The sequence below is a fragment of the Heptranchias perlo genome, chromosome 20 (assembly GCF_035084215.1).
Source record: "Heptranchias perlo isolate sHepPer1 chromosome 20, sHepPer1.hap1, whole genome shotgun sequence".
NCBI classification, from domain to species: domain Eukaryota; kingdom Metazoa; phylum Chordata; class Chondrichthyes; order Hexanchiformes; family Hexanchidae; genus Heptranchias; species Heptranchias perlo.
The window spans coordinates 37,771,182-37,790,035 of record NC_090344.1 but is presented as its reverse complement, the minus strand read 5'-3'; the positions used below and the strand labels follow the sequence as shown (position 1 = coordinate 37,790,035).

Genomic DNA, 18,854 nt, shown 5'->3' with positions numbered 1-18,854 from the left:
TGAAAACTGTCTGTTCTCATGAAGACCCATAACCACGTCTGACCTTACACTGGTTAAGAGCTTGGACATTCTGGGCCTGACCAAAACATGGTTAGCGACAGCAGTACCATCCCTCGTTCTGCCTCTGGTTCGGGCACCTCTTCCTCCCCCGACACCTTTGCTTGTGTAAACAACTGCCCCCTTTGAAACCAGGAGTTATTCTTGGTTGTTTGGGTGAAGTGTAGGCTGGGTCTAACAGTCAACCCTGATGGCAGTAAATTGCTAACTGCAAAATGCACAGGTGCCCACTCTCCTCAGAGCCAGACTATTGTGTACAGGCTAAAAATACCAGATAGATTTATTTACAGATAAAATACAAAACAATAAGACATGTTACTATTCCATTCTTGGCTCCGAGCATACTCACTTGCGTTGCCACTAACAGGTCGGGAGTGTCGTACATGAGCACAGCCAATCAATTTCTCTGCCCCTTTGCAGAGTCATTCTTCTCAACTCCAATTGTTTGATATTTGCCCCAACCGCCTACTTTTCAAATAAAAACAGCTGGAGTACCTGGAATGAAGTGACAGAAAAACATGGAGAAACCAACAGCGACAATCCCCAAATGTATCTGGGAAATGGCAAGTGGGCAGCCCAATTCCAACACGGACTTGCATCAGAACCGTTTTACACCCAGAAATAAGTTACTTTGCTCGATAGGATGAAATAAAATGGAGCGGCATAAATTCTCACAAATATCCATCAACAATCAGATTTCAAAAAAAACAATCTGACGTTTATAACGAGCAGTAATTTAGCTCGAAGATGGGCAAATGTTTTGTGGCATTAGAGGCAGAAAACAATACTGAAGAGGCCAAAAAAAACTTCAGGTAAATGACTTAAAACCTATAAGCCGATTTAAAAACCCGAGAGAAAGAGTCACGAGGATTAGCAGAGGGTGAAAGCAGAAATTTGCCAAGTTGAAGTCCCTTATCCCAAAATAAAGAGAGGACAGAAACACACAGCATTATTTCATTTCATCAAAAAGTTATTCCTTTTTCACAATTATGAAATACAGACATTAATTCCAGCTTTTATTACAGAATAACGACATTCAAATGCAAGACTGCTTTGAGTGCACCTCACTTTGTCTGATGGGGCTTTGCTGGCCGTGATTTTGTGACTGTGAACCCACCGTTCCTGCACAAGTATCCAGACACAAACACTACCCACCCACACAATGCAATGATGCTTTTCCAGCACTTTGGAATCCCATTCTATCGAATATTGTGTAGCTTCTCTGAATAACCTGTTTCCGTTTGTTTTGATACAGAATTGAGCTGAAGGTTTCGGTCCTCCTGGTGCCCCTTTATTGAGTAGTTAGTCAAGTGACGTAAGCTGGTCAGGACTATATGAAGCAACAGCTTCTATGCTTATTAAATGCCAAGGTCCTCGATCCAAGGCACTTAAAAGCACAGTACCCATTCAATACCAATGTATCATTACTTGAAGTAAATTGCGTAGTTCCTTGTTTGGCATTGAAGATTCAGCTTCGTAACACAGGAAATATATCACGAGGTGGTCATTTTGTGTGACCAGACGATTGTGCTTGGGTTGTTGGGGGGAGAAGAGCTTGTATACCAGATCTGAACTTGACAATTGTACATGACACTTCCACGTGTATTGAGACTGCTGGCAATGGCATCAGGTCGTACAGTAATGATTAGGGTTACCTAAACCCAAGTACATGGAAATTGTTCTGACACGAGGCCAGCGTTGTATGAGCCTAACACAATGGTTCTTGGTTCAAGTATCACGTCCATTAACCTTAGGCTGCCCACAACTACTTCAGCTCCTTCTGAAGTCCCAGGGTTTCTCTTAAGTTAAAAGGGAGTTAGGGCTCCCACGGAGGGCTTCGTCTCCCATCGACCTCTCCTTCGGCGTGGTAAAGTATATCCGCTAGCGTGTGCTCCACCACAGCGTACCAGCCCATATCACTTATCTGCACATTAAGCAAAGACAAACAGGACACGGTTAGGATTAGTGGCGGAAGCTCCTGAAATAGCGCACTCTGAGCTTACATGTTTCGCTGGGTGTGTGGCTCAGTCACAGGGGACTGACTTCTATGCACTTTTCTCCAGCCATTACATTTTGAGCCTGAGCTGGCCGCTATAGGCAAGTCACGCTCAAGTGGACAAAAAGGGAGGAGCCAAAATGGGACCGTCCCACTTCCTTCAACAAAACTAGTGACGTTCAATCAGGCGGCAAACTTTATTTCTCGTGTGTCCACAATGTCATCGGTTCCCTGAATGGTGAGTCGCACACAGTCGCAGCGGAAGGACAACCATGTCTGCCATCAGCTGCACACCTTCAATGTGAAAGCATCCTTGCGGTCGACAACCATCTGACCACATTGTGCCGCACTGATCATCCCAATTCATCCAGACAGTGCGGGGTTTATTTGGAGAGCGCCGCCTTATTTTTAATTTTGAAGACAACTATCCAGTCGCCCCAAGACAATGAGCTGAGTTAAGGCGCGCTGAGAAATGCCAGTCAAGAGTTGCTGCTAGTTCAAGACTTGCACGTGTCCAACACAAAACCTGCATTATTCTTGCATGCACAAATATAGCAGATGGTTAATTCATGCCACATTATAGCACTACTGGTTAAGAACAAGAATGAACTTGTATTTAGATTGCAACTTGCATGACATCAGAACATCCCAAAGTACTTTACAGTTAATTACTTTTGAAGTGTGGTCACTGTTGTAATGTAGAAAACGCAGCAGACAAATTGCACACAGCAAGGTCCCACAAACAGCATTGTGATAATGACCAAATAATCTGTTTTAAGTGATGTTGGTCAAGGGATAAATATTGACCAGGTCACTGGGGAGAACTCCCCTGCTCTCCTTCAAATATGCTGAGGGATCTAGGGGGGCATTCACCTCGGCGGAGCAGATGGCGCCTCGGTTTAATGTCTCATCCAAAAGACGGCACCTCCGACAGCGCAAAGCATTTTTAGAATTAAAAATAACTGCCACAGTTGGAAATCTCTCTTCTGTTCTCCCTCCCACTGCCCCCTCAGAAAATGCTGCAAATACACAATGTTTGTCAAGAGTAAAGGCAGGTTATAGGGACGCACCCCTCACCACGAGAGTTCTCTATTTCCACAATGTATTTCTCTTTTCAAAACATTTAGTGAATAAAACAAGAATTGAGATGTTACAAGTTAATTTGCATTACTTACTGGTTTGAACGGAATGTCTTTTGGAGGGTACTTGAAATTTGGCCCAAAGTTGATTGACACCTAAAGACATCAGGCCCAAAAGTTAACTGTGTTTCATCACAAGATGTTTGAATTGATTAACAGTTTGCTAAATATTATTGTACATTAAACTGACTGTCCAACTTGAGCACCTCTTCAGAGCTAATCACAAAAATACCCAACAGACTAAGTGTAAAGTTCCATTCAATTCCTCCTTTCTACTGTACATGTTTTTTTACTCAGTGGTTAGAATGTGAAATTTTCTACACAGTGATTGAGGTGAATAGCATCGATTCATTTAAGGGGAAGCTAGATAAATACATGAGGGAGAAAGGAATCGAAGACCATCATCTAGTAGGTACAGCACAGGAGGCAGCCATTCAGCCCATCATGCCCATGCCGGCTCTTTGAAAGAGCGATCCAATTCGTCCCATTGCCCTGCTCATTCCCCGTAGCGTTGTAAATATTTCCCCTTCAAGTATTTATCTATTTCCTTTTTGAAATTTACTATTGAATCTGCTTCCACTACCCTTTCAGGCAGTGCATTCCAGATCACCACAACTCGCTGCGTAAAAAAATGTTTCCTCACGTCACCTCTGGCTCTTTTGTCGATCACCTTAAATCTGTGTCCTCTGGTTACCGACCCTTCTACCGCTGGAAACAGTTTCTCCTTATTTACTCTGTCAAAGCAGGTCATGATTTTCAACACCCCTATCAAACCTCCCCTTAACCTTCTCTGTTCAGAGAACAACTGCAGTTTCTCCAATCTCTCCACATAACTGAACTCTCTCAACCCGAGCACCATTCTAGTAAAATCTCTTCTGCATCCTCTCAAGGCCTTGACATCCATCCTGAAGTGTGGTGCCCATAATTGGACACAATACTCCAGCTGAGGCCTAACCAGTGTTTTATCAAGGTTTAGAATAACTTCCTTGCTTTTGTACTCTAGGCCTCTTAATAAAACACAGGATCCCATATGCTTTTTTAATTAAAAAAATAGCCTTCTCAACTTGTCTTGCCACCTTCAAATATTTGTGTACATACACCCCCAGGTGTCTCTGTTCCTGCACCCCCTTCAAAATTGTACCATTTACTTTATATTGTCTCCTCTCATTCTTCCTACCAAATGCTGATAGCATTACATCAAATGAGAGGAGGAGACTCGTGTGGAGCATAAACACCAACACAGACCAGTTTCTGTGCTGCACATCCTATGTAATATAACTCAAATTGAGCAAACTAATCAATTGAAATTCTCAGATTGGAACAAATTCTCACTGCAGGTGCAAAAATCTGTTCAGCTGCCTGCTGAAAACCCTTCATGAATTTCATGTTGCTTTAAAAAAAATGGTTGGCTACCCCCCTTATTTGCCCTTCATCTCCCACATCAAGGTAACAAGTGAGAGTGACAGGCAGGTGTCTACCAGTGAATCTCCTTTGGAGTATTGCCCATCTTTCACCTGGTCCTCTTCCTCCGAGCTCCAGAATGGGACTCCTATACCCTGCTGGTAGTGCGCAGTATTAGTACTCCGCCATACAGCATCCCCACAGCGTTGCAGCAAGCTTTCCACCTCAAAGGAAAGCCATGGGTCGTATGAAATGCAGTCCCCACCGCTTGTAGCGGGCGATCGTGTTAACGCGATTCACCCGCTATAAGCCCTGTGGACGGTAAAAACATCATAGGAATGCAAGGTTAGCCCCAGACGCTCTCCAGAGGATTCCGAATGTGAACCGTTGGTTGGGTTTTGTACACAGTGGGCTGGGGGAGAAGATTTTTTAAAGATTAAACCACTAAAGCAGTACAAGCACAGCCCCGCTATCTCTGGCCCCACACGGGTTCTATTTCTTCTACAGGTGAAACAGGGCGACCTGTGGCATCGTATGAAGCTCGAGTTTCCGTCCGTACCTATTAACTATCTCGTATGTTAAATGAAAGCAGCCCCGGGCTTCAGTACTTGGATCAATCGCATCCTGACACTGACTGGGGATTGTTGAATGAATGAATATCAGTGCAGCAATGTAATTTTAGAAAATGTAAAAAGGGCTTCTTAGCGGTGATAAGGAAACACAGGAAGTTTGTTACTACATCATTAAGTACGGGGGATTGAACTGCTCAAAGTAGCCGGCACGCTTAATAAGTGTCAACTTTGTTATCGACTCCTATGGTCAGCAGCTGGTTACCTGGGGCTTTTTTTGGCTGTGGTGATTTTTATTTCACAAATGTGAACGGGAGACTCATTAATGGGGAAAAGCTGCTTCCAGCAACACTTGGTTCTGCCCCACTTCCAACTCCTACAGCTGTACTCACCGTGCAGTTCTTGTACAAAGATATTGCAGGATGATACACACCGGCATACACATCTTCATAGGCAGTTCCTTCATTCTCTCCATTCTTATAAAATATCATCTGATCAAAAATAATATATTTGATGATTCAACCAAGACATCGGCTATAATAACTCTGCAATGACTTAGTGGGTAAAATGCACCAGTGTGGTGCTGAGCTAAACAGATAAGAACGAACTTTCTCAACCTCTGGACGTCCCAAAGCGCTTTACAGCCAATGAAGTACTTTTGAAATGCAGTCACAGTTGTGATGGAGGGAAACACAGCAGCCATTTTGTGCACAGTAAGCTGATAATGACCAATCTGTTTTTGGGTGATGCTGGTTGAGGGATAATTGTTGGCTCGGGCATGGAAGAAATCCCCCCCTACACCTCTTCAAATACTGCCATGCCATCTTGTCTATCCACCTGAGGGAGCAGATGGGGCCTCGGTGTAACGACTCAAGTGAAAGACACCACCTCAGACAGCGCAGCATTCCCTCGGTACTCCATGGGAGTGTCAGCCTGTGTTGTGTTCAAGCCCCTGGAGTGGGACTTGAACCCATGACCTTCTGACATCGAGGCGAGAGTGCTACCCACTGAGCTACCTGATCAGGAGATCCCAGCTTTAGTCACCTCAGCGAAAGTCGGTGTATGGCATTACAGCTGGCTTGAGCACGGTTCCCATTCCCGATAGCATTCCTACTATCAAGTTCATGTGTGGGGGCCCTGGATGAGGACAGGAGTCAGGGCGAGCCTGGATTAACCCCCTTGATGCACTCCCCACCCCAGCAAGGTCAAGTAGTCTGCAGGCACTCTCTGTCCAGCCTCATGAGGATCATGGCAAGAACTGTACCTCAGCACCTTCATGGAAGGAGATGTAAGGAAATATAGGTTACGATATTATGGGGAACCAGTCTCGATAGGGTTAATTAGTCACAGCTTTAGCTGAAACTACCGTACCAGCTTCCAAATTAACTTACTGCAGCTGCAGACACTAAAGACATGAGAATCTGGTTATCGCAAACTAAAGGAGGAACATTACAGTACCCCATTTCCTTCAGATATTGGAATGCTGAAGCTAGTCAGTACTCCTGTCACCTTCGAGGCCAATTGAGTGATTTATCAACTGCAGGGACTGAGGAACATTGTGCTAAGAGATAAGGGAGGCCCACAAGGCACTGTCTCCTCTGGACAAATACCTGTTGTCTATATGATTGGGTAAATTAAGGGGAGTATTTTGGAAAATACCTGGTTAGATGTTTGCCACAGTTCTGTTTTTTTGGGTACAACTGGGGAGTCTGAGCCTTTGTGAAGTGCACACAACAGAAAAGAAAGTACCAGGCAGGTAAACGAGAACAAACACACGTGCATGAAGGAACAGGGAACAAGGTCACTGCTTCTAACTGAAAAGGACAACAGGTTAACATAATTCTCAATTGTACTTTGTAAACTACTGCTTAAATACTGTAATATATTGATTCTTGCTTGTGCTAAATAAAGTCATATGGCGATGAACCATTATGGTATCAGTCTCGAACAATTGAACAGTCAAATAAGCTACAGAGGAGGGAATTTAGATAAAAAGGGCACTCTGAGCACAGGAAACTGTGGGCTGACTGCACCTGCAGAGACACGCGTGGGGCACAAGATTAGAAATCTCACCTTGCTGCCTGTCGCTGGCTTGAGGCTCTTCTCAGCTTTGTCCACAAAATCTTTCTCCTCAAAGTACAAGTAGCTCTTGAATTTAATCAGAGCCTGTCCCAGAAAGGAAAACTGGCATTAACAGCACAGAACACAAACTCAATCACTTCTTCCTCTTTCAGTTTTTCCCAGGCCCAGAATTACTTGGGACCAATGCTACACATTGTACTTGAGACTAGAGCTGCAAGCATTTAAGGAGCAGTTCGGTCCTTCTTCCAACTCATGCCAGATCTACTTTGAGTTGGATAATCAGTCATTTCCAGAGATGGATACTGTTTCACGTGTCAGAAGCTTTAGAATGAGCACGCCCACATGGTGCAACGCACTGGACAGTGAAACGCAGCGTTCCCCCAATTGCTCACTACAGGGAGGGTAACAAGGTCAGTCAACATGACCCTTTGCTCTCATCGGCCAGCTTTAGAAGACTAATATTTGTATAATGCCTTTCACGACCTCGGGACTGCACTGAGGTGTCAGACGAGACTTTGCGCTCAAGTCTCTGGAGTGGGACTTGAACCCACAATCTGCTCCGCTCTGCAACAACCCATTCCACTTACCTTGTCTTTGTAAGTGTCTGGCAGTGCCCGGGCAGCCTCGGTGTCCTCAGGAAGATAGAGGTAAAACCCAAGGATGTCTCCTTGCCCATAGCCTTCGGAGTAGTGTCTGCCAATCGACTGATGAAACTTGGTCCCTTTCTTACTGCGCCACGAGTAACTGAACTTATCGTAGCCCAAGGGCGCCTGGAGGTTGCCTGGAAGGACCAAAGTTTGAAAAGATTACAACTTTCCCTCTGAACTTCGATCTCCTAAACTCCAAATATGCCATTCAATACAGTCTTCCTACTGCCTCAATTCTTCTGTTGGAGTCACTCATTCTTTCCCAGGACTTCAAAACTTGAACTTTGCCTCTCCCTTTACTCCAAGCTACAGGCTTTCATAAGCCAAACTTGAAATTCTCAAACCACTGCTATTTAACTTACCTCATCATCTCATTTAAAATCTTGCGTCCCCTGAATTAATAGGGCGTGGCCCTTTATCTGGGTTTCTGAATTAAACAAAAAGTATATACCGTACCAGAGAAAAGTTATAGGCAGTGTACAACTTTGTCAAATGAGAACCACTGCCAAAAAAAAATGCTGTGGAGATGCCGGTGATGGACTGGGGTTGACAATTGTAAACAATTTTACAACACCAAGTTATAGTCCAGCAAAAAAAAAAAGTGCTGCAGTCGTTGTACATCTGCAGAATGCCACCATCTTGATTACAATCAGCATCTCGGCTACTGTAAGCAAGTCTACACCAGAACAAAGAGTACAATACATATTTTTAAACATTTTTAAAATCATGCGCCAAGTTTAAGGCAATAGCTCGGTATTCCGCTGACTGGAAAAACCAACTGACAATGGCTCGTGAAGTCATCAGCCCTCGCTTGATTGAATTACATCACTTATCAGTAGCGGTGTGTGCTTGCTCCTTTCTACTGCAATTTCAGCTGTTCTTAATGTAGCTATCAAGTTTAAGTTTGGACAAAACAACTAACTGAAATTGAAGATAAACCCATCTCATGTCCCGTCCCTTTTTAGAACAAAACTTAGCAGCAACTGTGACCTGACTTTTGCAAGCAGCTAAACTAGCCCAGTTTGAATTCAAGGTACTTTTTTTAAAAATTTCCCTGCTGGATTCAGGCATCGTTCTCCTTCCTCCCCCAAAACAAGTCTCGCTGCGTTGCCACCCAAACAAGGCAACGAAGGTTCAGGAGATTGATTCCTGTTGTGAGAGGGTTGTCCTATGAGGAGAGAATGAGCCTATATTCTCGAGTTAAGAATGAGATGTGATCGCATGGAAACGTATAAGATTCGAAGAGGGCTTGACAGGGTAGATGCTGAGAAGCTGTCTCCCCTGGCTGGACTGTCTAGAACTAGGGGGCATAGTCTCAGGATAAGGGGTCAGCCATTTAGGAGCAAATGAAGACTAGTTTCTTCACTCAGAGGGTTGTGAATCTTTAGAATTCTCTACCCCAGAGAGCTGTGGATGCTGAGTCGTTGAGCATATTCAAGATCGAGATCGATAGATTTTTTTGGACACTGAGGGAATCAAGGGATATGGGGATAGGGCAAGAAAGTGGAGTTGATGTCGAAGATCAGCCATGATCTTATTGAATGGCGGATCAGGCTCGAGGGGCCGTATGGCCTACTCCTGCTCCTATTTCTTATGTTTATATTTCTGACTGCAGCCAACTGCGAGGAAATTGTGCACTCGGCGTCGGCTGCAGGTTTGAAAAATCGGAGTGAGCATTGACACCACTTTCAGCCAATGAGTTACGGCAGGACTCACAGCCAAAAGTCTATTTACTCAGCAAACAGAGTATATTTAAGCAGAGTCTCTACGAACTGCAGCAGAACTCATGACTGAAACTACAGCAAAGTCTCCCGATAAAAGCAGGATTATTCCTCCAACAAAATGCACTGAATGGAGGATAGTTACATACAAATTATGCGCGTAAAACCAATCACTTACAGCAGTGCGGTCTCCAGGCACGATTGACGGGGGAATTACTCACTCAATCATCTCCATTCTGGCCAGAACTGTATGCAGCCTTTAAAAATAAAGCTGCCTTTCACGTAGCACCAGTTTCTTTCAAAATAAGTTAAATAGAGGAAGTCAATGGAAAATGGTGTGGGTAATCCAACTGAGCCATATTTTAGGCATTGAAGTCGAAACCACAAACTTATTTCCTTTGCTTTATCGAAGGCCAATCGAAACAGTTAATGGACAGTGTTATCACTGTCACTCACATCTGTGCAGGTTTTGTTTTCTCTCTGGTACAAATATACGAAAATGGCAGGAAGGAAAAGACAAGTTTGGTCCATCAAGCCTGCCCCACGCGAATGACGGCTGGAGCATCGTGACGAGACACTTCCTACCCTACCCCTGCAGTCAGACAATCTACTGGGAGAAGAAAAACCCAGGGCCAATAAGGGAAAACTCCTCTCCGACCCCCTCAGGCAAACAAAACCAGTCCGGGAGATCACATGGACCAAGTGTTGTCTGTAAAGCCACTCATCTTCTGTACGATGATGGATTCTACATCATCTCTTACGCTCCCAGCATTTTCCATTATAGTGCTTTTTTTTTTAAATTAAAAAAAAGGTACGATTTATGTGTTGCTGTCAACTAGACCCCAGGCCTGATTACTCCAACAGGTACCCTTCCAAACCTCTCACTGATGGGCTCCAACAGGACTAGACCGAGCAGAAAGCTCCCTTGCTGCAACAGCATTGCGCAGGTTTTTAAAATAGTGCTGTACCCAAAGGCTGTGACCAGCCAAGTCTCGCGGCCGTCTCCGCAGGCATTTCGTCCACAGTGATCTCGAAGTACCAGCCTCCTTTACGGATCCCGTGAGACGCTCGCACCATGGAATAACCTTTCTCTCCCGTCACCGTCAGCCGGTCGTCAGAGATCTTGAGCTGAGGGGCTGGAAAAGTTGTAGAGCCGATTAATACTGAGTTTCAATTTACAGCACAGAAACAGGCTATTCAGACGAACTGGTCCAGGTCGGTGTTAATGTCCATACCAGCCTCCTCCCTCCCTACTTCATCTAACTATTAGCATATCCTTCTATCCCTTTCTCCCTCATGAACTTATCTAACTTCCCCTCAAATGCCTCTATGCTATTCTCCTTAACTACTCCTTGTGATAGAGAGTTCCACATTCTAACCATCCTCTGGGTAAAGAAATTTCTGAATTCCTTCTTGGATTTATTAGTGACTATAAGACCTCCATTAAGTCCCCCCTCAGCCTTCTCTTTTCTTGAGAAAAGAGTCCCAGCCTGTTCCATCTTTCCTGATTAGGTATAACCTCAGTTCTGGTACCATTTTCGTAAATCTTTTTTGCACCTTCTCTATATCCATTTTGTAAGATGGAGACCAGAACTGCAAATTTGCGACCCAAAAGCCTGAAACGTATCTCTACCCTGCACACAGCTCCATAATTGACACGACTCCTTATGAAGCCTCGGGAGAGGCTTGGAGTGAGAACTGAGCCACCAAATAACATAACAAAACAATTGGGAACAAATACTCACAACTCAGTTGCAGTAAAATGAGCAAGGGCCAACTCAAACTTATACGAAACGAACTGCCCCCAACACTGATTCCATCTTTCCCTGTCCAATAAATTCTGGAAAGGATGCATGCATACTGGCATGTTTCTGAATTGTGTGCCAAGATTCACCCATTCCAGGCAGCGATCAGAGACATTACCAAGGTCGCGACAACTGCGAGCCTCTCTGACCCACTCCATGTCTACTCGGCACAAAGTCTAAGTGAAAATAAGACATTGAGAACCCCCCCCCCCCCCCCCCACCCCTCCCCCCGAATGTACAAACCTCGATCGTGCAGTGCCAGAAGAACCTTTTCGTACAGGCACGCCCTGTACAGGTCCCCAGGGATGGGCTTGCCAGCCCAGCAGTCCAGTTCAAGTTTCTCCGGGTCTGGAGCGTGAGGATCGGGCTCAGCCAGGATATACCGATATCCATCCTTGTTGAACGGATGTTCCAGGGGGTAGCCGTGGGGGGGCAGGCGTTGTGCAGCAAACAGCGGATCACTGAGGGGGGGGGGGGGGGAAAAAGAGACACCAATGGGATTTAAGTTTATTTGAGCGGAGTGAATGTTGACATCGCTGTGTCAGCTAATGAGTTTGAGGCGGGGTGGGACTTGTGGTTTTAATTTACACAGTCTCCAAACTCAACCAAAAGTACAGCAGGATTGTTTCTCCAGCAAAATGCTGTGAATGGAGGAGTTACATAATACAAATTATGCGCGTAAAATCAATCCCAGTTACTTCCAGCAGCGTGGACTTCAGCCGTGATTGACTGGGGAAATTATCTAATCAGCTCCATTCTGGCCAGGGCTTGTGCGGTCACCATATGCAGCCTTACCTAAAACAGCAGATCCCCTCCACATCTTTCTCTCCATCTCCCTCCTCACTGGTACCACCACCCTGTAAGAGGGTGAAACCTAGTTGGTGCTGACGCACCCCACCTGATCCCTGAGAAACGGAGTCGGATTTCGGTAGGAATGCAGTCCGCTCACTTACAAATACTATTGTGTGAATTTGCACCTTTTCTAACATCAGTTAAGAACTTAAGAAATAGGAGGAGTAGGCCATACGGCCCCTCGAGCCTGCTCCACCATTCAATCAGATCATGGCTGATCGACCTCAACTCCACTTTCCTGCCCGATCCAGATATCCCTCGATTCCCATCAATGTCCAAGCATCCATCGATCTGTCTTCAATATATTCAACGACTGAGCATCCACAGCCCTCTGGGGCAGAGAATTCCAAATATGCACAACCCTGAGTGAAGAAATTCCTCCTCACCTCGGTCCGAAATGGCCGAACTCTTATCTCGAGACTATGACCTCTAGTTCTAGACTCTCCAGCCAGGGGAAATAACCTCTCAGCATCTACCCTGTAAAAACCCTCAGCATTTTATACCTTTTAATGAGATCACACAGTTGTTAATCACTCAAGCGTTTAACACGGGGGAACTACAGATACTGAAGCTGCAATTTACTCTAGAGGAAGATGACCCGCTCTGCTCCCATAGCCAGCCAACTTAAACTGCCATTGGACTCATTTCTGCCCCCCACCCCACCAATTGGACTCATTTCTGCCCCCCACCCCACCAATTGGACTCATTTCTGCCCCCCACCCCACCAATTGGACTCATTTCTGCCCCCCACCCCACCAATTGGACTCATTTCTGCCCCCCACCCCACCAATTGGACTCATTTCTGCCCCCCACCCCACCAATTGGACTCATTTCTGCCCCCCACCCCACCAATTGGACTCATTTCTGCCCCCCACCCCACCAATTGGACTCATTTCTGCCCCCCACCCCACCAATTGGACTCATTTCTGCCCCCCACCCCACCAATTGGACTCATTTCTGCCCCCCACCCCACCAATTGGACTCATTTCTGCCCCCCACCCCACCAATTGGACTCATTTCTGCCCCCCACCCCACCAATTGGACTCATTTCTGCCCCCCACCCCACCAATTGGACTCATTTCTGCCCCCCACCCCACCAATTGGACTCATTTCTGCCCCCCACCCCACCAATTGGACTCATTTCTGCCCCCCACCCCACCAATTGGACTCATTTCTGCCCCCCACCCCACCAATTGGACTCATTTCTGCCCCCCACCCCACCAATTGGACTCATTTCTGCCCCCCACCCCACCAATTGGACTCATTTCTGCCCCCCACCCCACCAATTGGACTCATTTCTGCCCCCCACCCCACCAATTGGACTCATTTCTGCCCCCCACCCCACCAATTGGACTCATTTCTGCCCCCCACCCCACCAATTGGACTCATTTCTGCCCCCCACCCCACCAATTGGACTCATTTCTGCCCCCCACCCCACCAATTGGACTCATTCCTGCCCCCCACCCCACCAATTGGACTCATTCCTGCCCCCCACCCCACCAATTGGACTCATTCCTGCCCCCCTCCCCCAACCAATTGGACTCATTTCTGCCCCCCCCCCCACCAATTGTGCCATTTACCAAAGGCCCTCACCTTCGGGTCCTCTTTGCAGTTCCCCCTGAAGTGCCGTCCTGTTTACGCTTCGCTCCTCTTCCTTTCCCGCTCCCTCCAACAGTGCCACCTTGAGAAGAAAACGGCAAAGATGAGAGATCTAGGACTAAACCGCCTGCTCTCAACGATGCCTGGAGCTGAGCGACTGCTCGGGGAAGGGCAGAGGACACAAAAGCTCAGCCTGGGTTGAGAACAGACCAGCCCGACAAAGAACGCAGATCTAAGCGGCTGTCTACTTCACATGCCTGGGATAGGGAACAGGGACAGTACAAATAAAAAGGGTAATTGTTGACAACACCAACACCAATTTCAGCACAGTAGCGCTAGGTTACTCACTACGCTGTCCTTCAAGAATGCTACTGCCAGAATCTCACAGAGAACAAATGAATAAAATTAGATGCTTGCTGAATGAGCATTTCCATCAGTACCATCTGTTTTTGGAAGTAAAACCAAAAAAAAAAACATTTATTTATTTTTTGCCTTACTGTTGAGTGTGGATACCAAATCAGGGAACTTGAGCAGTTCCCAAGCTGAATGTGTAATAGGACTCTATGTAGTGTTGGGGTCAAACCAGCCTGGATTAATAACCATGTCGCCTAATGTTAGCTCAGCTCCGTTCCTCCAAACCAGGCCTCCTCTCACTCAAAAGCACTCTGTTTTAATCAAACTTCATTCTTTCTGTTGCACTGTGCCTACATTAAACAATCATTATTTCTCTCCATTGAAATAGCTACCAACTCGGAATCTCACATTTTAAAATACAAGCTGAATGGTGCATTTTGAAAACAAATTTGGCCAGAATGTAAGGAAACTCTACTGAAAGGGTTGTTGGTTATTGGAACAGCTTGCTAAAAGGAAAGACGCAGAGAAAAGTACCCGATACAACAGCTAGGACAGCAGGAGGGTGCAGTCGATAGACTGGATGTCCCTTTCTACACGTTATGCTGCGGATTCAGTCCAACACAAAGCCTCTGAAATTATACCACAACTTAGCATTTGAAATTCCTCTCTGATGGATTAACGAGTTCACTAACCTGTTTTAAATGAATGGGTGACTATCTGTCCTAAGACAGGGGAGAGAAGCATTTCAGACCATATCTGTGAATCACTGGGCAACTAACATTCAAAAGGTGTAATTTCAGGACCTGATGCTTCACTGTAGAAACAGGTTACACAGAGTGTGCAGTCAAACTCTGATTTGCATTTCAGTTGCTCTGTGATAGTGTATGTGTCGGTATTTTTATCAGGACTTGAACTACCCAAGTGATGTTCTCCCTGCCTCCCAGTCCAGTTTTATAACTAATACTCATCATGCTGGCCAAGTGCGTTTGTATCTGACTTATCACTGGATTGCTGAGGCTTTGCTCTGATCCAATACCTTGCTTGTACCTCACAGAACTGGTGGGACTAGAGAAAGACCCTTTCAACACACGCAACAGTAGTTTGCTGTTTTCAAACAGATTTTTGTAAAAAAAAACAAAAATAGTTCAGATATTGCACTCACTTCAGACCATATTGTCAATGTGTAAGTGTCGTCCAGATTTTCAAATCCCTGTCAAGACAGGTTAATGCTCTGGAAATGAGAATTTGCTGCCTCCGCAATGAGCCATTCCTGATCTTATTAGTGGAGGAACTGAGCTTCGGGCAGCTTTGATATTCCTTTGACATCTGTGCTAAATTCTGGCAGTAATTGTTTTGAGAAGCAATAAGGATGCAAGTCAGGTGGTAATTGTTTCACAGAAAAAAAAAACTCGCAGGTTTTTTGAGGAGCATGGGAAATTTTTTTATCAGCCGGTTCAAATTCTGCTTTGCGATTACTTTCAGGTATTTATAAATGCATCATTTTTGCGGCTTTTCTCAACGGGAAGCACAAATGCGCAAAAGGTTGCATAGAAACAGAGAACTTCAAAGACCTGGAAAGTCAATGCAGAACACCCATTACACTTGTAGAACCTCAACCCTCTTGAATCACTCATTCTTGCAGTCAAATCCCTTTTTGTGCAATTATATTGTATATATTGACGTCTATTCAAACACGTACGGCTGCAAAGGTGCATTAAGTTTCCTCTCTCCTCGTCCCATTTTTGGAGCTCTGTTTGGCTACACTTTCACAATAGGCTCATGTCGCGTACCATTTCAGGACGCTAGGCAAATATCTAGTCCTCCAGGTTGCTCATAAATGACCCTCAGCTTGGAAGATTGCCAGATTTCCCCTGCAAAGATGTTTATCCTACACTTGTCAACGCCCTGGATTACCCTTTTCCAAGAAGTGCCTTCCGAAACACTTCCTGAAACGGAACCTGTGTAGCTTTGTAACAATAACTTGCATTTATATAGCGCCTTTAATGCAAAATAGTAATCCAGGGAGCTTCGCAGAGGTGTATACAGAATAACAAAATGGGGATGTCGAGCCAAAGATGATGAGGTGACCAAAAATTTAGTCAGAGATGGGTTTTAAAGAAGGTCTCAAAGGGAGGAGAGGGAGGTGGCATGAAGGGGGAACGGATTCACAGGAGGCCAGAGTCAGAGGAACACAGGGTTCAGGGGAAGGGGCTATAGGGCAGGAGAAGGTTAGAGATAAGGACAAGCGAGGCCAAGAAAGGATTTAAACACGAGTACGAGCAGTTTAAACTTGGTGTTGAGGAAACTGGGAGCCAATGTCGGCCAGCAAGGTCAGGGGTGAAGGGTGAGCAGCACGTGGTAAGAGATAGGACACACACAGCAAAGTTTTGGATGAGCTGAAGCTTAGAGAGGATGGAGGACGGCCAGAAGAGTATTGCAATAAGAGTCTGGAGGTGACAAATGCATGGAAGAGCGCTCAAGGAGCAGGTGAGCTCAAGTAGGATGGACAGAGGCGGAAGTAGGCAGAGTTTACAACGGATACGGAATTAGCTCAGCTCAGGGCTGAATCGGTTGAGACAACGACCGGATCAGAAGGCAGTAGACCAAATATAACCCACTTCAAGTTACGCAGAGTTCATCAGGATCAAACTTTAAAAGGGGAAACCAACCAACACCAAATGCAATTATCAATTGCTGTTTATTCCAAGTTCCTCCTCAGCCTCAAGTCTTTTTTTCCCCCCTCACTGCTTCTGTTTTGCAATTACCATTGCCTGGATGAAACAAATGAAAGGAATCTTACAACACCAGGTTATAGTCCAACAGTTTTATTTGAAAATCACAAGCTTTCGGAGGCTCTCTCCTTAGTCAGGTGGACACTCACCTGACTAAGGAGAAAGCCTCCGAAAGCTTGAGATTTTCAAATAAAACTGTTGGACTATAACCTGGTGTTGTAAGATTCCTTTCATTTGTACACCCCAGTCCATCACCGGCATCTCCACATCATGGATGAAACAAACTCATTGGAGATAAAGGATGCTTAAATGAGCCACTTTTTTTTTTTTTTAAAAAAAGCACGAAAATATTCAAGTCAGACAAGACCACCATGGGGAGATCATGTTCTGTGGGGTGCAATCTCTCTCTCCAAGGCAGGTACTTTTCCAGTGCTGGTTACCCAGGACAAGTATCGACATGAGCCAGTTATAAATGAACACTGCATAATCAGAGTAAGAATAGATAGTTAGTAACTCATGTACACTAAATTCAATCTAGCTTGGTTAATTTAGGATTCAGTAATTTACTGATTAGAAAACAGAGGAACATGTTGCACTGAAAGATACCAAATCCAGCCTCTACACTTTACATAAACCCATTGACCAACATCAGAACAAGTACCTATTAATTACACATCACTTATTCCCCTCCCGACATTTGGTAAATACAGATGTGCATTGAAATATACAGGGCCAGATCTTAACTCTGTACCAACTTGTACATGAACTAACTCTACTATCTGTACTATCACGTGGATTTAACAATGTATCGCCCTTGGTATCTAACAATTCTACAGGTGTCTGAGCAGAAGAAAGGCTGCATAACAAATATTGCAAACAAACAGCAGACTGCAGAATTCATATGTTGACAAAAACATGCTTGTCTTAACCCAAAGGGCATCTTACATGAACATACACTGTACATAATATCCTATGCAACAAAAGTTAGAGCAAGACTGTAGATGCACCATATTCTACCTACTGTGCCTGCGATTGGGAAGATAATCCCAGAACAGGCTGGGGGAGGGCGCTTTCGAACAGACGTACCAAGTTACAGGACAAGTCTATTATTTTTGGTCAACTTTTGAATTAAATCTACAAGACGGTAGTACAGAGCTTGGATCAAAATCAAGTCTAATGTAGCATGGGTTTGATGCAGGGTTGAAGCCATCTCCACTACTCCTCCACCCCCAGAGGACTATCTCCACCCATCCAGAGAGTCAGCCTGACATTTCCAGTTTTCTCAACCCAATCACCAAGAGCTAGAGATGGCAGTCGAACCATTTTCAATTTGGAGGTAGTTTATGGCACTTGTGCATCAACTGCAACTTAGCTCAAACTCAGTCGGAACTCTTCGCTTAATCTTCATCTAAGAGCCTGTGCCGTAGAGGAAGACCTTCACCCTCCAATCTCAGCTACACTGGGACCCCAGGAAGTGGAGAGGACAAGGCTCTCACCTGCAACATACCTCTCATCACCCCCCCCCCTCCCCAGGCAGTTCCAGCGGATATCAACTCACCTTGCGTGGAGTCACGGGCCCGACCCCCAGTCCCATCACCGCATGCCGCACCACTGAGCCGCCCTGCAAACACAAATTGTGAAGCCACGATTCTCGCTTGTGAGCCTGTTGTGTTCAGTTAGCAGCGCCCAGCCAGTGCCCAAAACGCAGGACTGGCTGGCTTAACACAGGGCTGCTTCTATTACATGGAGACCAAGGTTTGAATACAGGCTCTACAGGAGCAAATGGCAAGAGTTCCACCGAGTGAGCACGTGGAGGGCCGCCTCAACAATGACTCGTACTCCTGATTTCTGCTCTCCTGGCGTCGCCAACTCGGGCCTGGGAATAGCTCCACAGACACTG

The 18,854-nt window shown here is 45.4% G+C and overlaps 1 protein-coding gene across 5 annotated transcripts in view; it reads right to left on the bottom strand.

Moving 5' to 3' along the window:
* Positions 1 to 307: 307 nt before the first annotated feature.
* The window catches only part of ash2l (ash2 like, histone lysine methyltransferase complex subunit), a 39,638-nt gene continuing 21,091 nt past the window's right edge, over positions 308 to 18,854 (bottom strand). For 2 of the 5 annotated variants that reach the window (XM_068001015.1, XM_068001016.1), the window contains 9 exons: positions 18,513 to 18,575; positions 13,863 to 13,950; positions 11,661 to 11,878; positions 10,581 to 10,748; positions 7,832 to 8,025; positions 7,236 to 7,328; positions 5,555 to 5,653; positions 3,229 to 3,288; positions 308 to 1,981 (listed from right to left, as the gene is read on the bottom strand). In XM_068001015.1, the coding sequence (XP_067857116.1) occupies positions 1,874 to 1,981; positions 3,229 to 3,288; positions 5,555 to 5,653; positions 7,236 to 7,328; positions 7,832 to 8,025; positions 10,581 to 10,748; positions 11,661 to 11,878; positions 13,863 to 13,950; positions 18,513 to 18,575 (1,091 nt within the window). In that variant the 3' untranslated portion in view covers positions 308 to 1,873. Of the gene's footprint in view, positions 1,982 to 3,228; positions 3,289 to 5,554; positions 5,654 to 7,235; positions 7,329 to 7,831; positions 8,026 to 10,580; positions 10,749 to 11,660; positions 11,879 to 13,862; positions 13,951 to 18,512; positions 18,618 to 18,854 lie in introns of all 5 variants that reach the window. The other 3 variants (XM_068001017.1, XM_068001018.1, XM_068001019.1) reach the window with 2 other exon arrangements.